The following is a 21504-nucleotide window of genomic DNA, read 5'->3' as shown; positions in this document are numbered from 1 at the left end:
CCTATTAACTAGAGACTTGTAGACATTAATCCTAGAGAGTCTATGCTTTTCTAGACATCAACATAGCCAACTTGATTAAGATCATAGAGTGTAGTATTCTACCAACAAATATCCATAATCTCTTAAATCTGATTTTTTGTTAGACAAATGTGGCTTGCGTTTTGCTAGTTGCAAATTGGTACGTGCTTGGAAGAACCCGAGTTAGGCGTAAGCTTAGTAATTCATTAGCCAAACCCTAGGTGGTCCACTCCGTTCGGGGAGGTCGCGATAAAGTACGACCTATTAAACGAGAGACTTGTAGACATTAATCCTAGAGGAGTCTATGCTTATCTAGAAAAAATTGATCCTAACAACAGCATGCCCTACTTGATTAAGATCATAGAGTGTAGTACTCTACCAACAAAAATCCTTGCGCACCCACTTTATTCTTAGATAATCTGTTAAATCTGATTTTTTTGGTTCGACGAACGGGGCTTGCGTTTTTCTAGTCAGGCATTTATAGATTCTTCTAGTTTTGTTTGAACTAAGGCATGAGAAACATGGGCAGATATTTGCTAATTTGACTCATAACCTTAAATGGCCCATGTGAGGCATGGACAGTGCCAACACGACTCGTAACCTCATATGTTGTGTCGTGTTCTCATGTGATTCGTGATTACTGTGTGTGGTCGGAGATGAGACCGACGGAGTACAAGGTTGACATGTGGGGCTTCTTGTGCTCAACAACACTCCCAACTCGAACTCGCCTATATAAATTGAAGCATTGTGCTCAACAACACTCACACTCATTCCATCACTAAACTCGTACAAATTCGTTATCTCACCAATCTTCTCAACTTCTACTCATTCGTCATGGAGTACAAAACAGAACAAGTCCAGTTCCAGCCTAGCCAAGCGGATTCGCCGCAAGTCGGAGACAAGTTGCATCAAAGAAGATCGGCCAATTATAGGCCTAACCTTTGGAAATACGATTTCCTCCAGTCGCTTAACAACAACAACGACCTCGTAAGATTCTAATTTGTACCTCCCGTGCTCATAAGTTCCATCAAATTTGATCATTAATTATCGAACCGGTTGGTTTTTTGGTTGTACTCCTTTATTCAAGTATTGCACATGAGACACAGGTTGATTTTATTTATTTTTTTAATTCGAGCAAGGTAGTATTTTGCTAAATTGATTTGTAACATCACATGCATGATCTTAATATGTGTGGTTATCATATATATCAGCCATCATCTAGACTTGATTTATAGCTAACATGAATGTAAAAAACCAATTCATCTAGCTATATACATTTGCATGTACTAAATTTTTCTGAAAAATTAGCTTGCTCACGGTTGAGTCCTCTAGGGATTGAAATGGAACCAACCATTTCAGACTCACTATACAACAAAGTCAATCGCGATAATAAAAAAATCAATCATGTTATTAGAAACATCACGAGTCCACATTATTTTGGTTGGTACTTCTTAAAATATGATTAAACTGGTCAATTAGAATGAGTCTAGATAAAACCTTATTAGAAGCAATCAAGACTTTGCAATATATTTTACCATATATTCGTAAAGGATAAAGTAGTATAATCACAACATCTTGGCATTGCTCTATAGGTTGAATTAATTGAGGCCTTTTCGAGGTAGATTTCGATCTTACGAATTCGACCCGATTCTGTAGAAAGAAGGAACTAAAGAACGGGTAGAACGGCTCGTGGAGGAAGTAAAGCCAATGTTATCAGAAGCAGTCGATTCACTCCTCAAGTTAGAGTTGATTGACAGCATGAGAAAATTGGGGCTGTCCAACCTTTTTGTCACTGAAATAAAAGAAGCTCTTGAAACCGTTGCATCCACCAACGGTGGCGTTTTCAACGTGGAAGATCGGCTCTATGCCAGTGCACTTCGGTTTAGACTCCTCAGACAGCATGGCATGTCGTTTCACAAGGTAAGTCGTAAATATGGATGTGTGTGATTTCCTTCGTCTGAGATGTTACTAACAAATGACAGAACAAGCCAAATAAATCAACGAATAATGCTATAGGTACTGAAGATTACTCCACAAAAGTTGGTTCCTTCCATAGCAGTCATACCTATTGGGACTTAGCTCTACTGAAAAACCTTCTTGTTTCTAGAGAGAGGATCACTAAAGGAAAGTGTAATTGTGGACTAGACGGTGAAGAAGGTTTCGTCCACAGAGAGGTTTTATCGAATTGAATGCATACAATCCGCTCAAAGTTCATATGCCATTATTCACTGTTTTCCAATAACATCTTCTTAGTCATCGGTCGTCGTACTTTCTAATATTTATTAACATCGAGTATAATTAGTACTATCAGCAATTATTCTTGGTTCTGTCCGGCCGTAAATCTTCGACTTTCATTTTGTAATCAGATGAATTAAGGATGTTCAAGGAAGGAAGGAACACATTGAACGGAAGCAACTGCAAAGATGTTGAAGATATGATAGAGCTTCTTGAGGCTTCACATCTGGCTTTGGAAGGCGAAAACATTTTGGATGAAGCGAAAGCCTTCTCAACTGGGATTGTCCGAGAGAGAGTCTCCGGTTTGGATGGTCAGCTCTTGAAACGTGCCGTGCATGCTTTGGAGCTTCCGATGCACTGGAGGGTCCAGTGGTTCGACATCAAATGGCAAATTGGCTTGTATGAGCAACAGGAGGACAAGCAAAGTAGTCTGCATGAACTTGCAAAACTCAATTTCAACACGGTCCAAGCCACACACGAAAGAGACCTTAGAGATATATCCAGGTAATTTCATCACGCTCAAACTAGTGATGATATTTCAACCAAAAAAAAAACTACTAATGATGTATATGGTCTAAATTCATCCTAGGAAATTGCCTTCTTTGAAGCTATGTGTATCGGACATGATGTGATTTTCATAGCTTTGGATTTTGATTAGTTGCTTCGGTAAATTCAGGTGGTGGAGGGATCTGGGACTTATTGAACATGTTAACTTCGCGAGGGATCGGCTGGTCGAAAGTTTCTTGTGCGCCCTTGGACTCTCTCAGGGATCACGGCTCAGCTCTCTCCGAAAATCTCTTACCAAGGTCATCATGTTGATACTGGTGATCGACGATATCTAGGACCTATATGGTTCGTTGGAGGAGCTAGAATGCTTCACCGGTGCCATTACGAGGTTGGCCACCATGCCTCCCAATTTCTACCTTTCGTGTTTGTTCAGCTCATTTTCTCTAATTGGAAAGTCCAATGCTTCTAGATGGGATTCAGAGCAGATTCAACAGCTTCCCGATTGCATGAAGGTCTATTTCCGAGCGCTTCGCGATGTTACATACGACATCGCTTATGATATTGGCAAGGATGAAGATTGGCATCGAGTGCTACCACATCTCATGAAAGCTGTAAGAAAAAACTGTTGGATAACTGGATATCCATGCATATGTCACCCTAACTATTTTATGTCCTGCATAATTAATCATCTACGATTAAATCTTCTTTTTTCCTTATTTTTCCATAGTGGGAAGATTTTTGCAAAGCGTTACTTAATGAAGCAAAGTGGGACACTATGGGCTACACTCCATCTTTGGAAGAGTACTTAAACAATGCATGGACATCATCTTCTGGACCACTGATCTTGTCTCATGCTTGTTACTTCACGGGACATATGAAATTGGACGATGCAGCAGATTTGCTACAGAGAAACAAGGATCTGATTTACAATGTGTCCATGATAATTCGACTTTGCAACGACCTAGGAACATCAACGGTAATTATCAAACTTCTGTGGAAATGTTATAAACCAATTGAATATGACATGATGGACAAATTCTTAGCTTTTGTACTTACACGACGTAAGGAGTAACTAAATTTAGGAAATTGAATCTGATTAACGAGTTAACTGATTTATCTATTTGATTAGGCTGAAAGAGACAGAGGAGATGCTCCATCCTCAGTGGTGTGTTACATGCGAGAAGCAAATGTATCAGAGGACGTTGCTCGTAAGCACATCAAGGTATTGATAAACCAAGCATGGAAAAGAATTAATGCTCGTTGCTTCGGCAATGCCGAGACGCCATTTCTCCGACCCTTCATCATTGTCACCGTGAACGCTGCTCGTGTTGCGCATATGCTTTACCAGTTTGGAGATGGGTTCGGCGTCCAGGACGGCGACATTCGGCAGCAAATTCTATGTATTGTGATCAAGCCTCTCGCTCTCGACTGAGATATTAGCGCAAGTCTAATCACATAGCGGGATTGTAAGCTAGACTAGCTGCTGCAGGTCCAAAGATTGAGGGCTATAGGCAAATTGTATCCTAGGCAAAGCAATAATTACGTTTGTGTTTCACCCGGAATATCGGCCAAATACCTTAAAAAAAAATAAGCAGCCTCAGAATCAAATGCCAGTGCATTCACGGGCGGCATTAGAAACGGCAAAAAGGTTAAATTGTGTCAAACTATTTGACCTTCAAAACCGTAAAGCACTCCTTGGTCTGAAATTTTGATTCTGGGTTCTTGACTAGAAAGTTTGTCATCAGGTCTCAGTTGTTGGAAGATGCTTTATCAACTCAGTAGATTTGGATTTGATGTTGTATTGACATATTGGCGCAGTCAAAACTATAGAGTCAAGCTGCGATTGATTTACGGAGTCAAGTTTGATTGAAATAAATGTATATCAAATCAACCTCCGCAAAGCTCGAATTGATTTGAAAGAATCCAACATATTCAACTTAAAATCAGATGATAGACCATGATGACTTGATTGAACTTAGGTCATATATGCAATTTCCTCTTTCTCAGAAATGAAAATTTATGAATGTGTTTTGAGGGCTTTGTCCCTAACTTATGGCTTCTAGCACGAAATCGAAATCGAAATCCAGAGCACAAAAACCTAAAGTGGCTGCACTTCCCTTCATGTTTACAATGCACGTCTTTTGTTCGGAATTTAAGTCTGATAGCTAAAGTCAACACTATCGCAAACACGTGATACTGTAAATACTCGTAATAGGGTTAACTGTTGCAAACCATTGTAACGATTTGATAAACAAGTATTTTGAAGGTGGATGAGACCAGAAGCCACCTCAAGTAAGAGAGATCATGCATTCCTATAAATAAAACACACACACACACACACACATTACCTTGCTTCTTGTTCCCTCCATTGTCTATTATATGTTATAACCCACAATTGTCAGAAAGGTATTTTGACCAAGCATAGAAATCAGATTCTCTGGCCTCTTTCTCAGTTCGCACTGACCGTCCCATATCGAGTACTTAGTCCAACTCTTCACTTAATTCCCTCGTGGGAAGGATCCCAAACGTTCTAGCTTTTCATATGCAGAAATTTTTTCATGAATCGGTAAAGTTTTGTCTCTAGATGGGTTTTAAATTTAGAGTCTTCTTCTCCAGCAATGGAAATGTGCTGCATTCTTGAAGTAGATGTCAAAGGCCTGAAGACTTTCCTGGTGGACAAGGTAATTACTTGCTCTGCTTTCTCTCTCAATTTTCAGTTCATCACCTTTCTGTCTTTACCACCTGCTTCAGTTCAAATTCTTGTGATGGTGCGTCTTGTTATAGTTTTTTACTATTGGTAATTGGCTTTGGATTTCTTGAACTGTGAAATCACTCAGCTGATGAAATGGACTTCTACTTAATCGATGAATTTCTGTTTCTTGAAAAAGAGAATGTCTCTCCTCAATTGAGAAACCTGTCGTACTTTTTGAAGATTTTCAGGTAATCCCTGTAATGTTTTTGAAGATTAAAACCATCCTGAATTGACTATAGCATTTTTCTTTCCTTTCGTTTCCCCGTTTGTTAACCCTCTCTCTGTTTTCTGTTTCTTGTGCATAATATTATGGCATCGTTTTCAAGTAGGCTTAACAGTTTGTTACGTAAAAAATCAGGAGTAGTAAATGGGAAGCTGAAAGTGATCTTTCATGATTTTCCATGAGGCTCGGAGGGTTTTGAGCTCATGTCAAGATTTTGCCAAAAGGGGCAGACTAATACTACCACCAAAAGGGGCGTCTCCAAAGACTATCCAACCCCTAACTTCTAACTAACCCCTATTCGCCCTAGAGGGGGGGTTCACTCAGAATCAGTCTCGTCGATGCCAGTCTGTTCCTCTCAAGACTTGGATTCAGTATTGATCTCAATCGGATTGTCCTTGTCTCCCGACTCCGCTGGAACTTCGATCAGCTAAATGGTTTTAAATAAAACCGTGAGAACACTTCTCAGCAAGCGAAACCCTAAACCCCACCTAGGCTAACACGTACCTCCAGACAAGACCAAACATGAGATCACCCAATAAACACATCATGCATCCAATTGTACTTACATGGGCTTTTGATCCGCGCAATCTGCAGGTTAGTCTCAACTATATAATTTCCAATCACATGCACATTTCAAATTAATTTCATGCCCGATAGACAAGTCGAACACATGGCATTTCCAATCCCACATTCCAACACTCGTTCCTGCCTCATCACACTATTTTCACTCAACTCGCCAGTGACCTGCGTAATAGTACCGCCTCAGGTTCACTGCGACCAACTCATATTCACAACAAACCTTAGCCCGCGTAATGGTACCGCCTCAGGCTATGTATCTTGCCCGCGTAATGGTACCGCCTCAGGCTCAACATCCACCACCTACTGCACAACCCGCGTTGAAGTACATGCCTCAGGTTGGCAGTCTTCCGGTAGTACCGGGCATCGTCCCGCGTAGTAGTACAACCTCAAGACGGCTCAATTCCCCTCGTAATAGTACCGCCTCAGGGATTTTGGTGACCGCTCATACAACATCACACACAATTTATCATTTATTCGCTCGCTCGATTTACACTCCAGCATGCCAATATACCAGCCGATCAAATTCGGCCCATGCACGCATCAAACCTCATGCATATCACATGCTCAATTAACACCCAATCTTGGTCAATTGCCAGTCAATTCAATTCAGTCCATGCGCGCATATAACGGTCCACATTTCAATCAATCAATTCACAATTCAACAAGCATACAAGGCCGCCATTGGGCTCACAATCACAGCCACTAACATGGGCATAAATTCAACATTTTCATGTGTATTTCAAGCCATAATAGCCACACAAACCAGCCAACCCAATTCAATTCGCACGTGCATAATTAACCCGAATTTCTGCATTTTAGGCGAAATTCCGCCATTCACGGGTGTCGTAATCCTACCGACAACCCCCAAACCAACACGCACTATATTTTAATCACCAAAATGCACTAATTCAGCCACAGCATGAACAGTAACTCGGCCACCATGGAAAATCACTATAACGGCGCATTTAGGCCCGTTTTTCGCGCAATAAGCCACAATAATCACTCGGAATCATTCCGATTACCTAACCAATCAATTCTAACCTCAAATCCACCTCAAAAATCATCACAATTTCTCCCAAAACACTCAGCCAAATCAGTCCAACCGTTGTCCCACGATTAACCCCTAAAACTCACTAAAACGGCCCCGAACTAACCCGAAAATACCGGTTATCCTAAGCGAGGGTTAGGATATCACTTACTTGTGATTCATACGTGAAATTGAGGCCTCAACAGCGGCTGGACAGGGAGCGAACAGCAGCGGCAGCGGCAACAAGCGGTGAGGGTTATCGGCGACTCGCCGGCGACGATTGGCTGCTTAATCGATGAATTTCTGTTTCTTGAAAAAGAGAATGTCTCTCCTAAATTGAGAAGCCTGTTGTACTTTTTGAAGATTTTCAGGTAATCCCTGTAATGGTTTTGAAGATTAAAACCATCCTGAATTGACTATAGCATTTTTCTTTCCTTTCGTTTCCCCGTTTGTTAACCCTCTCTTTGTTTTCTGTTTCTTGTGCAGAATATTATGGCATCGTTTTCAAGTAGGCTTAACAGATTGTTTGGTCAAAAATCAGGAGTAGTAAATGGGAAGCTGAAAGTGATCTTTCATGATTTTCCATGAGGCTCGGAGGGTTTTGAGCTCATGTCAAGATTTTGCCAAAAGGGGCAGACTAATAGTACCACCAAAAGGGGCGTCTCCAAAGACTGTCCAACCCCTAACTTCTAACTAACCCCTATTCGCCCTAGAAGGGGGGTTCACTCAGAATCAGTCTCGTCGATGCCAGTCTGTTCCTCTCAAGACTTGGATTCAGTATTGATCTCAATCGGATTGTCCTTGTCTCCCGACTCCGCTGGAACTTTGATCAGCTAAATGATTTTAAATAAAACCGTGAGAACAATTCCTCAGCTCGCGAAACCCTAAACCCCACCTAGGCTAACACTTATCTCCAGACAAGACCAAACATGAGATCACCCAATAAACACATCATGCATCCAATTGTACTTACATGGGCTTTTGATCCGCGCAATCTGCAGGTTAGTCTCAACTATATAATTTCCAATCACATGCACATTTCAAATTAATTTCATGCCCGATACACAAGTCGAACACATGGCATTTCCAATCCCACATTCCAACACTCGATCCTGCCTCATCACACTATTTTCACTCAACTCGCCAGTGACCTGCGTAATAGTACCGCCTCAGGTTCACTGCGACCAACTCATATTCACAACACTCCTTAGCCCGCGTAATGGTACCGCCTCAGGCTATGTATCTTGCCCGCGTAATGGTACCGCCTCAGGCTCAACATCCACCACCTACTGCACAACCCGCATTGAAGTACACGCCTCAGGTTGGCAGTCTTTCGGTAGTACCGGGCATCGTCCCGCGTAGTAGTACAGCCACAAGACGACTCAATTCCCCACGTAATAGTACCGCCTCAGGGATTTTCGTGACCACTCATACAACATCACACACAATTTATCATTTATTCGGTCGCTCGATTTACACGCCAGCATGCCAATATACCAGCCGATCAAATTCGGCCCATGCACGCATCAAATCTCATGCATTTCACATGCTCAATTAATACCCAATCATGGCCAATTGCCAGTCAATTCAATTCAGTCGATGCGCGCATATAACGGTCCACATTTCAATCAATCAATTCACAATTCAACAAGCATACAAGACCGCTATTGGGCTCACAATCACAGCCACTAACATGGGAATAAATTCAACATTTTCATGTGTATTTCAAGCCATAATAGCCACACAAACCAGCCAGCCCAATTCAATTCGCACGTGCACGATTAACCCGAATTTCTGCATTTTAGGCGAAATTCCGCCATTCACGGGTGTCGTACTCCTACCGACAACCCCCAAACCAACACGCACTATATTTTAATCACCAAAATGCACTAATTCGGCCACAGCATGAACAGTAACTCGGCCACCATGGAAAATCACTATAAGTGGCTGCACTTCACTTCATGTTTACAATGCACGTCTTTTGTTCGGAATTTAAGTCTGATAGCTAAAGTCAACACTATCGCAAAAACGTGATACTATAAATACTCGTAATGTGGTTAACTGTTGCAAACCATTGTAACGGTTTGATAAACAGGTATTTTGAGGGTGGATGAGACCAGAAGCCACCTCAAGTAAGAGAGATCATGCATTCCTATAAATAAAACACACACACACACACACACATTACCTTGCTTCTTGTTCCCTCCATTGTTTATTATATGTTATAACCCACAATTGTCAGAAAGGTATTTTGACCAAGCACAGAAATGAGATTCTCTGGCCTCTTTCTCAGTTCGCACTGACCGTCCCATATCGAGTACTTAGTCCAACCCTTCACTTAATTCCCTCGTGGGAAAGATCCCAAAAGTTCTAGCTTTTTCATATGCATAACTTTTTTCATGAATCGGTAAAGTTTTGTCTCTAGATGGGTTTTAAATTTACAATCTTCTTCTCCAGCAATGGAAATGTGCTGCATTCTTGAAGTAGATGTCAATGGCCTTGAGACTTTCCTTGTGGACAAGGTAATTACTTCCTCTGCTTTCTCTCTCAATTTTCAGTTCATCACCTTTCTGTCTTTATCACCTGCTTCAATTCAAATTCTTGTGATGGTGCTTCTTGTTATAGTTTTTTACTATTGGTAATTGGCTTTGGCTTTCTTGAACTGTGAAATCACTCAGCTGATGAAATGGACTTCTACTTAATCGATGAATTTCTATTTCTTGAAAAAGAGAATGTCTCTCCTAAATTGAGAAGCCTGTCGTACTTTTTGAAGATTTTCAGGTAATCCCTGTAATGGTTTAGAAGATTAAAACCATCCTGAATTGACTATAGCATTTTTCTTTCCTTTCGTTTCCCCGTTTGTTAACCCTCTCTCTCGTTTTCGTTTCTTGTGCAGAATATTATGGCATCGTTTTCAAGTAGGCTTAACAGTTGTTTGGTCAAAAATCGGGAGTAGTAAATGGGAAGCGAAAGTGATCTTTCATGATTTTCCATGAGGCTCGGAGGGTTTTGAGCTCATGTCAAGATTTTGCCAAAAGGGGCAGACTAATACTACCACCAAAAGGGGCGTCTCCAAAGACTGTCCAACCCCTAACTTATTCGCCTTAGAGGGTTCACTCAGAATCAATCTCGTCGATGTCAGTCTGTTCCTCTGAAGACTTGGATTCAGCATTGATCTCAATCGGATTGTCCTTGTCTCCCGACTCCGGTGGAACTTCGATCAGCTAAATGGTTTTAAATAAAACCGTGAGAACACTTCTCAGCAAGCGAAACCCTAAACCCCACCTAGGCTAACACGTACCTCCAGACAAGACCAAACATGAGATCACCCAATAAACACATCATGCACCCAATTGTACTTACATGGGCTTTTGATCCGCGCAATCTGCAGGTTAGTCTCAACTATATAATTTCCAATCACATGCACATTTCAAATTAATTTCATGCCCGATACACAAGTCGAACACATGGCATTTCCAATCCCACATTCCAACACTCGATCCTGCCTTATCACACTATTTTCACTCAACTCGCCAGTGACCTGTGTAATAGTACCGCCTCAGGTTCACTGCGACAAACTCATATTTACAACACTCCTTAGCCCGCGTAATGGTACTGCCTCAGGCTATGTATCTTGCCCGCGTAATGGTACCGCCTCAGGCTATGTATCTTGCCCGCGTAATGGTACCGCCTCAGGCTATGTATCTTGCCCGCATAATGATACCGCCTCAGGCTCAACATCCACCACCTACTGCACAACCCGCGTTGAAGTACACGCCTCAGGTTGGCAGTCTTCCGGTAGTACCGGGCATCGTCCCGCATAGTAGTACAGCCTCAAGACGGCTCAATTCCCCGCGTAATAGTACCGCCTCGGGGATTTTCGTGACCACTCATACAACATCACACATAATTTCTCATTTATTCGCTCGCTCGATTTGCACGCCAGCATGCCAATATACCAGCCGATCAAATTCGGTCCATGCACGCATCAAACCTCATGCATTTCACATGCTCAATTAACACCCAATCATGGCTAATTGCCAGTAAATTCAATTCAGTCCATGCGCGCATATAACGGTCCACATTTCAATCAATCAATTCACAATTCAACAAGCATACAGGGCCGCCATTGGGCTCACAATCACAGCCACTAACATGGGCATAAATTTAATATTTTCATGTGTATTTCAAGCCATAATAGCCACACAAACCAACCAACCCAATTCAATTCGCACGTGCACAATTAACCTGAATTTCTGCATTTTAGGCGAAATTCTGCCATTCACGGGTATCGTACTCCTACCGACAACCCCCAAACCAACACGCACTATGTTTTAATCACCAAAATGCACTAATTCGGCCACAGCATGAATAGTAACTCGGCCACCATGGAAAATCACTACAACGGCGCATTTAGGCCCGTTTTACGCGCAATAAGCCACAATAATCACTCGGAATCATTCCGATTACCTAACCAATCAATTCTAACCTCAAATCCACCTCAAAAATCATCACAATTTCTCCCAAAACACTCAACCAAATCAGTCCGACCGTTGTCCCACGATTAACCCCTAAAACTCACTAAAACGGCCCCGAACTAACCCGAAAATACCTGTTATCCTAGGCGAGGGTTAGGATATCACTTACTTGTGATTCATACGCGAAATTGAGGCCTCAACAGCGGCTGGACAGGGAGCGAACAGCAGCAGCAGCGGCAACAAGCGGTGAGGTTTACCGGCGACTCGCCGGCGGTCACGAGCGGCGGCGATTGGCAGTGGTGGTGGTGATGGTGAGCGGCCACGGCGGCGGCGGTGGCTCCGGCTCGGCGGGGAAGCGGCGGCGAAGGGGGTGGCTGGCTGGCCACTTCACTGTGGGAGGGGGAGGAAGGCTTGGCCGAGGGAGGGGTGAGATAGAGATTGACGTGAGTGAGAGAGAGAATGAGGGAGAGAGAGAGAAATTGAGAGATATTTACTAAAGAGGCAATAATTGGTGTCTAATCTCCAAGCAAAATGACCATCATACCCCTCTCTCTATATTCCAAATCAACGGCCACGATTCGATCTTATCCTAAGATCGACGGTCCAGATTAATCCTCGCCAAAAATATCCATGGGCAAAATTGAAATTTCACAATATTTTCAAGGGCAAAATTGTCCAAAATTTTTTATTTCTAAAGTAGGTGTGAAATGACCAAAATGCCCCTCTCCCATTATACTTGGCCTTAACAAAATCCCAGGGGTAAAACGGTCATTTTCCATTTCTCGTCGAAATTCGAATTTTCTGAAGAATCCGGACAAATCTGAGGCTAACCGAGCTAATGACAACATCATCCGATTATCCTGTCATGACCTTCACAATTTCCGATGCCCAAACTTGGTTTCTAAATAATGATCAAATTTAATTTACGTAACTTGAGCGTATCTCGAACTAACGGGTGGCTTTTGGGGAAATTCGCACATTTGACCCGTGGCCGATACTGAATCATGTCACGTTTAAGTTTACTCAGGTCGTGACGACCTCGGTGGTCACTTAATTGTGAGGATCAATCGATAGTTCCAACGGCACGATCGATTGGTATAGGTTTGGGGTCATTCATCAATTCATCCCGTGGCTTTGGAAGGCGAAAACATTTTGGATGAAGCGAAAGCCTTCTCAACTGGGATTGTCCGAGAGAGAGTCTCCGGTTTGGATGGTCAGCTCTTGAAACGTGCCGTCCATGCTTTGGAGCTTCCGATGCACTGGAGGGTCCAGTGGTTCGACATCAAATGGCAAATTGGTTTGTATGAGCAACAGGAGGACAAGCAAAGTAATCTGCTTGAGCTTGCAAAACTCAATTTCAACACGGTCCAAGCCACACACCAAAGAGACCTTAGAGAAATATCCAGGTAATTTCATCACGCTCAAACTACTGATGATATTTCAACCAAAAAAAAAACTACTCATGATGTATATGGTCTAAATTCATCCTAGGAAATTGCCTTCTTTGAACCTATGTGTACCGGACATGATGTGATTTTCATAGCTTTGGATTTTGATTAGTTGCTTCGGTAAATTCGGGTGGTGGAGGGATCGGGGACTTATCGAACATGTTAACTTCACGAGGGATCGGCTGGTCGAAAGTTTCTTGTGCGCCCTTGGACTCTCTCAGGGATCACGATTCAGCTCTCTCCGAAAATCTCTTACCAAGGTCATCATCTTGATACTGGTGATCGACGATATCTACGACCTATATGGTTCGTTGGAGGAGCTGGAATGCTTCACCGGTGCCATTACGAGGTTGGCCACCATGCCTCCCAATCTCTACCTTTCGTGTTTGTTCAGCTCATTTTCTCTAATTGGAAAGTCCAATGCTTCTAGATGGGATTCAGAGCAGATTTAACAGCTTCCCGATTGCATGAAGGTCTGTTTCCGAGCGCTTCGCGATGTTACATACGACATCGCTTATGATATTGGCAAGGATGAAGATTGGCATCGAGTGCTACCACATCTCACGAAAGCTGTAAGAAAAAAATTGCCAGTCTATTCAATTCAGTCCATGCGCGCATATAACGGTCCACATTTCAATCAATCAATTCACAATTCAACAAGCATACAAGGCCGCCATTGGGCTCACAATCACAGCCACTAACATGGGCATAAATTCAACATTTTCATGTGTATTTCAAGCCATAATAGCTACACAAACCAGCCAACCCAATTCAATTCGCACGTGCATAATTAACCCGAATTTCTGCATTTTAGGCGAAATTCCGCCATTCACAGGTGTCGTACTCCTACCGACAACCCCTAAACCAACACGCACTATATTTTAATCACCAAAATGCACTAATTCGGCCACATCATGAACAGTAACTCGGCCACCATGGAAAATCACTATAACGGCGCATTTAGGCCCGTTTTTCGCGCAATAAGCCACAATAATCACTTGCAATCATTCCGATTACCTAACCAATCAATTCTAACCTCAAATCCACCTCAAAAATCATTACAATTTCTCCTAAAACACTCAGCCAAATCAGTCCAACCGTTGTCCCACGATTAACCCCTAAAACTCACTAAAACGGCCCCGAACTAACCCGAAAATACCCGTTATCCTAAGCGAGGGTTAGGATATCACTTACTTGTGATTCATACGCGAAATTGAGGCCTCAACAGCGGCTGGACAAGGAGCGAACAGCAGCGGCAGCGGCAACAAGCGGTGAGGGTTATCGGCGACTCGCCGGCGGCGATTGGCTGCTGGTTTTCCGCGGCTGAACAGGGGCTGAGATGGGGCTGGTGGTGTTTCGGTGGGGCAAAAACAGGAGAGAGAGAGAGAGAGATGTGAGGCGGTGGTGGTGGTGATGGTGAACGGCCACGGCGGCGGCGGTGGCTCTGGCTCGACGAGGAAACGGCGGTGAGGGGGGTGGCCGGCTGGCCGAAGGAGGGGTGAGAGAGAGATTGGCGTGAGTGAGAGAGAGAATGAGGGGGAGAGAGAGAAAATGAGAGATATATACTAAAGAGGCAATAATTGGTGTTTAATCTCCAAGCAAAATGACCATCATACCCCTCTCTCTATATTCCAAATCAACGGCCACGATTCGATCTTATCCTAAGATCGACGGTCCAGATTAATCCTCGCCAAAAATATCCAGGGGCAAAATTGGAATTTCACAAAATTTTCAAGGGCAAAATTGTCCAAATTTTTTTATTTCTAAAGTAGGTGTGAAATGACCAAAATGCCCCTCTCCCATTATACTTGGCCTTAATAAAATCCCAGGGGTAAAACGGTCATTTTCCATTTCTCGCCGAAATTCTTTTTTTATGAAGAATCCGGACAAATCTGAGGCTAACCGAGCTAATGACAACATCGTCCGATTATCCTGTCATGACTTTCACAATTTCCGATGCCCAAACTTGGTTTCTAATTAATGATCAAATTTAATTTACGTAACTTGAGCGTATCTCGAATAACGGGTGGCTTTTGGGGAAATTCGCACATTTGACCCGTGGCCGATACTGAATCATGCCACGTTTAAGTTTACTCAGGTCGTGACGACCTCGGTTGTCACTTAATTGTGAGGATCGATCGCTAGTTCCGACGGCACGATCGATTGGTATAGGTTTGGGGTCATTCGTCAATTCATCTCGTGGTTAAGCGAAATCACTCGCGATCCACTGATATGACAGCGGCGAATTGATCCCTAACTATCCTTGGATCGGCCTACATTGGCTCAAAATATCACCTCGATAATTTTTATGGTCGAAAGTCGATTCACGATCGAGTTTATTTGGTCGCGCGAATTTAAATCCCTAATTAGCCATTCCCTATCGGTTAGTTTCCTAGGAGTGATCAGTTTCGGGCAAGATCTAACTACAAGCACGTCCATAAAATCATCCATTTCATTAATGCCAAGTGGGGCAGATTTCAGAATGTCACAAAGAAGGACCACTAGAAATTCGATAAAATTTTGTACGTCAAGGGCTTGTGTACACGGGATGCTTCTTTCTTTCATACACGTACCCACCAGCTTTGCCTATTCATAGACTCAATCCACCAACTTATACATACAGTTTATCTCTGCATTAGCCAAAGACTTTCTTCTTGTTTTAACCTGGCCACAAACTTCAACTACAACCTATTAAACTAGAGACTTGTAGACATTAATCCTAGAGAGTCTATGCTTTTCTAGACATCAACATAGCCAACTTGATTAAGATCATAGAGTGTAGTATTCTACCAACAAATATCCATAATCTCTTAAATCTGATTTTTTGTTAGACAAATGTGGCTTGCGTTTTGCTAGTTGCAAATTGGTACGTGCTTGGAAGAACCCGAGTTAGGCGTAAGTTTAGTAATTCATTAGCCAAACCCTAGGTGGTCACTCCGTTCGGGAGGTCGCGATAAAGTACGAGCTATTAAACTAGAGACTTGTAGACATTAATCCTAGAGGAGTCTATGCTTATCTAGAAAAAATTGATCCTAACAATAGCATGCCCTACTTGATTAAGATCATAGAGTGTAGTACTCTACCAACAAAAATCCTTGCGCACCCACTTTATTCCTAGATAATCTCTTAAATCTGATTTTTTTGGTTCGACGAAACGGGGCTTGCGTTTTTCTAGTCAGGCATTTATAGATTCATCTAGTTTTGTTTGGACTAAGGCATGAGAAACTTGGGCGGATATTTGCTAATTTGACTCATAACCTTAAATGGCCCATGTGAGGCATGGACAGTGCCAACACGACTCGTAACCTCATCTGTCCCATACGAAGCAAGCGCATTGCTATCTTATGTTGTGTCCTGTTCTCATGTGATTCGTGATTACTATGTGTGGTCGGAGATGAGACTGACCGAGTACAAGGTTGACATGTGGGGCTTCTTGTGCTCAACAACACTCCCAACTCGAACTCGCCTGTATAAATTGAAGCATTGTGCTCAACAACACTCACACTCATTCCATCACTAAACTCGTACAAATTCGTTATCTCACCAATCTTCTCAACTTCCACTCATTTGTCATGGAGTACAAAACAGAACAAGTCCAGTTCCAGCCTAGCCAAGCGGATTCGCCGCAAGTGGGAGACAAGTTGCATCAAAGAAGATCGGCCAATTATAGGCCTAACCTTTGGAAATACGATTTCCTCCAGTCGCTTAACAACAACAACGACCTCGTAAGATTCTAATTTGTACCTCCCGTGCTCATAAGTTCCATCAAATTTGATCGTTAATTATCGAACCGGTTGGTTTTTTGGTTGTACTCCTTTATTCAAGTATTGCACATGAGACACACGTTGATTTTATTTATTTTTTAATTCGAGCAAGGTAGTATTTTGCTAAATTGATTTGTAACATCACATGCATGATCTTAATATGTGTGGTTATCCTATATATCAGCCATCATCTAGACTTGATTTATAGCTAACAAGAATGTAAAAAACCAATTCATCTAGCTATATACATTTGCATGTACTAAATTTTTTCTGAAAAATTAGCTTGCTCACGGTTGAGTCCTCTAGGGATTGAAATGAAACCAACCATTTCAGACTCACTATACAACAAAGTCAATCGCGATAATAAAAAAATCAATCATGTTATTAGAAACATAACGAGTCCACATTATTTTGGTTGTTACTTCTTAAAATATGATTAAACCGGTCAATTAGAATGAGTCTAGATAAAACCTTATTAGAAGCAATCAAGACTTTGCAATATATTTTACCATAAATTCATAAAGGATAAAGTAGTATAATCACAACATCTTGGCATTGCTCTATAGGTTGAATTAATTGAGGCCTTTTCGAGGTAGATTTCGATCTTACGAATTCGACTCGATTCTGTAGAAAGAAGGAACTAAAGAACGGGTAGAACGGCTCGTGGAGGAAGTAAAGCCAATGTTATCAGAAGCAGTCGATTCACTCCTCAAGTTAGAGTTGATTGACAGCATGAGAAAATTGGGGCTGTCCAACCTTTTTGTCACTGAAATAAAAGAAGCTCTTGAAACTGATGCATCCACCAACGGTGGCGTTTTCAACGTGGAAGATCGGCTCTATGCCAGTGCACTTCGGTTTAGACTCCTCAGACAGCATGGCCATGTCGTTTCACAAGGTAATTCGTAAATATGGATGTGTGTGATTTCCTTCGTCTGAGATGTTACTAACAAATGACAGCACAAGCCAAATAAATCAACGAATAATGCTATAGGTACTGAAGATTACTCCACAAAAGTTGGTTCCTTCCGTAGCAGTCATACCTATTGGGACTTAGCTCTACTGAAAAAACTTCTTGTTTCTAGAGAGAGGATCACTAAAGTAAAGCGTAATTGTGGACTAGACGGTGAAGAAGGTTTTGTCCACAGAGAGGTTTTATCGAATTGAATGCATACAATCCGCTCAAAGTTCATATGCCATTATTCACTGTTTTCCAATAACATCTTCTTAGTCATCAGTCGTCGTACTTTCTAATATTTATTAACATCGAGTATAATTAGTACTATCAGCAATTATTCTTGGTTCTGTCCGGCTGTAAATCTTCGACTTTCATTTTGTAATCAGATGAATTAAGGATGTTCAAGGAAGGAAGGAACACATTGAACGGAAGCAACTGCGAAGATGTTGAAGATATGATAGAGCTTCTTGAGGCTTCACATCTGGCTTTGGAAGGCGAAAACATTTTGGATGAAGCGAAAGCCTTCTCAACTGGGATTGTCCGAGAGAGAGTCTCCGGTTTGGATGGTCAGCTCTTGAAACGTGCCGTCCATGCTTTGGAGCTTCCGATGCACTGGAGGGTCCAGTGGTTCGACATCAAATGGCAAATTGGCTTGTATGAGCAACAGGAGGACAAGCAAAGTAATCTGCTTGAACTTGCAAAACTCAATTTCAACACGGTCCAAGCCACACACCAAAGAGACCTTAGAGATATATCCAGGTAATTTCATCACGCTCAAACTACTGATGATATTTCAACCAAAAAAAAACTACTCATGATGTATATGGTCTAAATTCATCCTAGGAAATTGCCTTCTTTGAAGTTATGTGTACCGGACATGATGTGATTTTCATAGCTTTGGATTTTGATTAGTTGCTTCGGTAAATTCAGGTGGTGGAGGGATCTGGGACTTATCGAACATGTTAACTTCGCGAGGGATCGGCTGGTCGAAAGTTTCTTGTGCGCCCTTGGACTCTCTCAGGGATCACGGTTCAGCTCTCTCCGAAAATCTCTTACCAAGGTCATCATCTTGATACTGGTGATCGAGGATATCTAAGACCTATATGGTTCGTTGGAGGAGCTAGAATGCTTCACCGGTGCCATTACGAGGTTGGCCACCATGCCTCCCAATCTCTACCTTTCGTGTTTGTTCAGCTCATTTTCTCTAATTGGAAAGTCCAATGCTTCTAGATGGGATTCAGAGCAGATTCAACAGCTTCCCGATTGCATGAAGGTCTGTTTCCGAGCGCTTCGCGATGTTACATACGACATCGCTTATGATATTTGCAAGGATGAAGATTGGCATCGAGTGCTACCACATCTCACGAAAGCTGTAAGAAAAAACTGTTGGATAACTGGATATCCATGCATATGTCACCCTAACTATTTTATGTCCTGCATAATTAATCATCTACGATTAAATCTTCTTTTTTCCTTATTTTTCCATAGTGGGAAGATTTTTGCAAAGCGTTACTTAATGAAGCAAAGTGGGACTATATGGGCTACACTCCATCTTTGGAACAGTACTTAAACAATGCATGGACATCATCTTCTGGACCACTGATCTTGTCTCATGCTTGTTACTTCACGGGACATATGAAATTGGACGATGCAGCAGATTTGCTACAGAGAAACAAGGATCTGATTTACAATGTGTCCATGATAATTCGACTTTGCAACGACCTAGGAACATCAACGGTAATTATCAAACTTCTGTGGAAATGTTATAAACCAATTGAATATGACATGATGGACAAATTCTTAGCTTTTGTACTTACACGACGTAAGGAGTAACTAAATTTAGGAAATTGAATCTGATTAACGAGTTAACTGATTTATCTATTTGATTAGGCTGAAAGAGACAGAGGAGATGCTCCATCCTCAGTGGTGTGTTACATGCGAGAAGCAAATGTATCAGAGGACGTTGCTCGTAAGCACATCAAGGTATTGATAAACCAAGCATGCAAAAGAATTAATGCTCGTTGCTTCGGCAATGCCGAGACGCCATTTCTCCGACCCTTCATCAATGTCTCCGTGAACGCTGCTCGTGTTGCGCATATGCTTTACCAGTTTGGAGATGGGTTCGGCGTCCAGGACGGCGACATTCGGCAGCAAATTCTATCTATTGTGATCAAGCCTCTCGCTCACGACTGAGATATTAGCGCAAGTCTAATCACATAGCGGCTGTGTAAGCTAGACTAGCTGCTGCAGGTCCAAAGATTGAGGGCTATAGGCAAATTGTATCCTAGGCAAAGCAATAATTACGTTTGTGTTTCACCCGGAATATCGGCCAAATACCTTAAAAAAAACAAGCAGCCTCAGAATCAAATGCCAGTGCATTCACGGGCGGCATTAGACACGGCAAAAAGGTTAAATTGTGTCAAACTATTTGACCTTCAAAACCGTAAAGCACTCCTTGGTCTGAAATTTTAATTCTGGGTTCTTGACTAGAAAGTTTGTCATCAGGTCTCAGTTGCTGGAAGATGCTTTATCAACTCAGTAGATTTGGATTTGATGTTGTATTGACATATTGGCGCAGTCAAAACTATAGAGTCAAGCTGCGATTGATTTACGGAGTCAAGTTTGATTGAAGTAAATGTATATCAAATCAACCTCCGCAAAGCTCGAATTGATTTGAAAGAATCCAACATATTCAACTTAAAATCAGATGATAGACCATGTTGACTTGACTGAACTTAGGTCATATCTGTAATTTCCTCTTTCTCAGAAATGAAAATTTATGAATGTGTTTTGAGGGCTTTGTCCCCAACTTATGGCTTCTAGCACGAAATCGAAATCCAGAGCACAAAAACCTAAAGTGGCTGCACTTCCCTTCATGTTTACAATGCACGTCTTTTGTTCGGAATTTAAGTCTGATAGCTAAAGTCAACACTATCGCAAACACGTGATACTGTAAATACTCGTAATAGGGTTAACTGTTGCAAACCATTGTAACGGTTTGATAAACAGGTATTTTGAGGGTGGATGAGACCAGAAGCCACCTCAAGTAAGAGAGATCATGCATTCCTATAAATAAAACACACACACACACACACACACATTACCTTGCTTCTTGTTCCCTCCATTGTCTATTATATGTTATAACCCATAATTGTCAGAAAGGTATTTTGACCAAGCATAGAAATCAGATTCTCTGGCCTCTTTCTCAGTTCGCACTGACCGTCCCATATCGAGTACTTAGTCCAACTCTTCACTTAATTCCCTCGTGGGAAAGATCCCAAAAGTTCTAGCTTTTTCATATGCAGAACTTTTTTCATGAATCGGTAAAGTTTTGTCTCTAGATGGGTTTTAAATTTACAGTCTTCTTCTCCAGCAATGGAAATGTGCTGCATTCTTGAAGTAGATGTCAATGGCCTTGAGACTTTCCTGGTGGACAAGGTAATTACTTGCTCTGATTTCTCTCTCAATTTTCAGTTCATCACCTTTCTATCTTTATCACCTGCTTCAGTTCAAATTCT

At 42.0% G+C, this 21504-nt stretch overlaps 1 protein-coding gene and 2 pseudogenes across 1 annotated transcript; all 3 read left to right on the top strand.

Moving 5' to 3' along the window:
- Positions 1-798: 798 nt before the first annotated feature.
- LOC130135907 (alpha-farnesene synthase-like) lies at positions 799-4192 on the top strand (annotated as a pseudogene).
- A 1186-nt stretch (positions 4193-5378) lies between these two features.
- On the top strand, positions 5379-13719 carry LOC130135906 (alpha-farnesene synthase-like). The gene is made up of 3 exons (XM_056305769.1): positions 5379-5441; positions 12921-13225; positions 13380-13719. Exons 1-3 carry the CDS (start codon positions 5379-5381, stop codon positions 13717-13719), a joined length of 708 nt encoding a protein of 235 aa, XP_056161744.1.
- A 3120-nt stretch (positions 13720-16839) lies between these two features.
- On the top strand, positions 16840-20309 carry LOC130135937 ((E,E)-alpha-farnesene synthase-like; annotated as a pseudogene).
- Positions 20310-21504: the final 1195 nt, after the last annotated feature.

Source organism: Syzygium oleosum, unplaced genomic scaffold, assembly GCF_021117445.2.
Source record: "Syzygium oleosum isolate NSW1041296 unplaced genomic scaffold, Sole_v2.1 Sole_v2.39, whole genome shotgun sequence".
Classification (NCBI taxonomy): Eukaryota; Viridiplantae; Streptophyta; class Magnoliopsida; order Myrtales; family Myrtaceae; genus Syzygium; species Syzygium oleosum.
The sequence above is the reverse complement of the archived record's forward strand: the minus strand, read 5'-3'. Positions and strand labels throughout refer to the sequence as shown.

Excerpts from the sequence above, each read along its gene's own strand:
- LOC130135906 (XM_056305769.1), top strand. The coding sequence starts at position 5,379 with ATGGAAATGTGCTGCATTCTTGAAGTAGATGTCAAAGGCCTGAAGACT. Across the intron at positions 5,442-12,920 it reads AGACTTTCCTGGTGGACAAG|GTTTGGGGTCATTCATCAAT; the intron begins GTAATTACTTGC and ends CGATTGGTATAG. Across the intron at positions 13,226-13,379 it reads GACCTTAGAGAAATATCCAG|TTGCTTCGGTAAATTCGGGT; the intron begins GTAATTTCATCA and ends GATTTTGATTAG.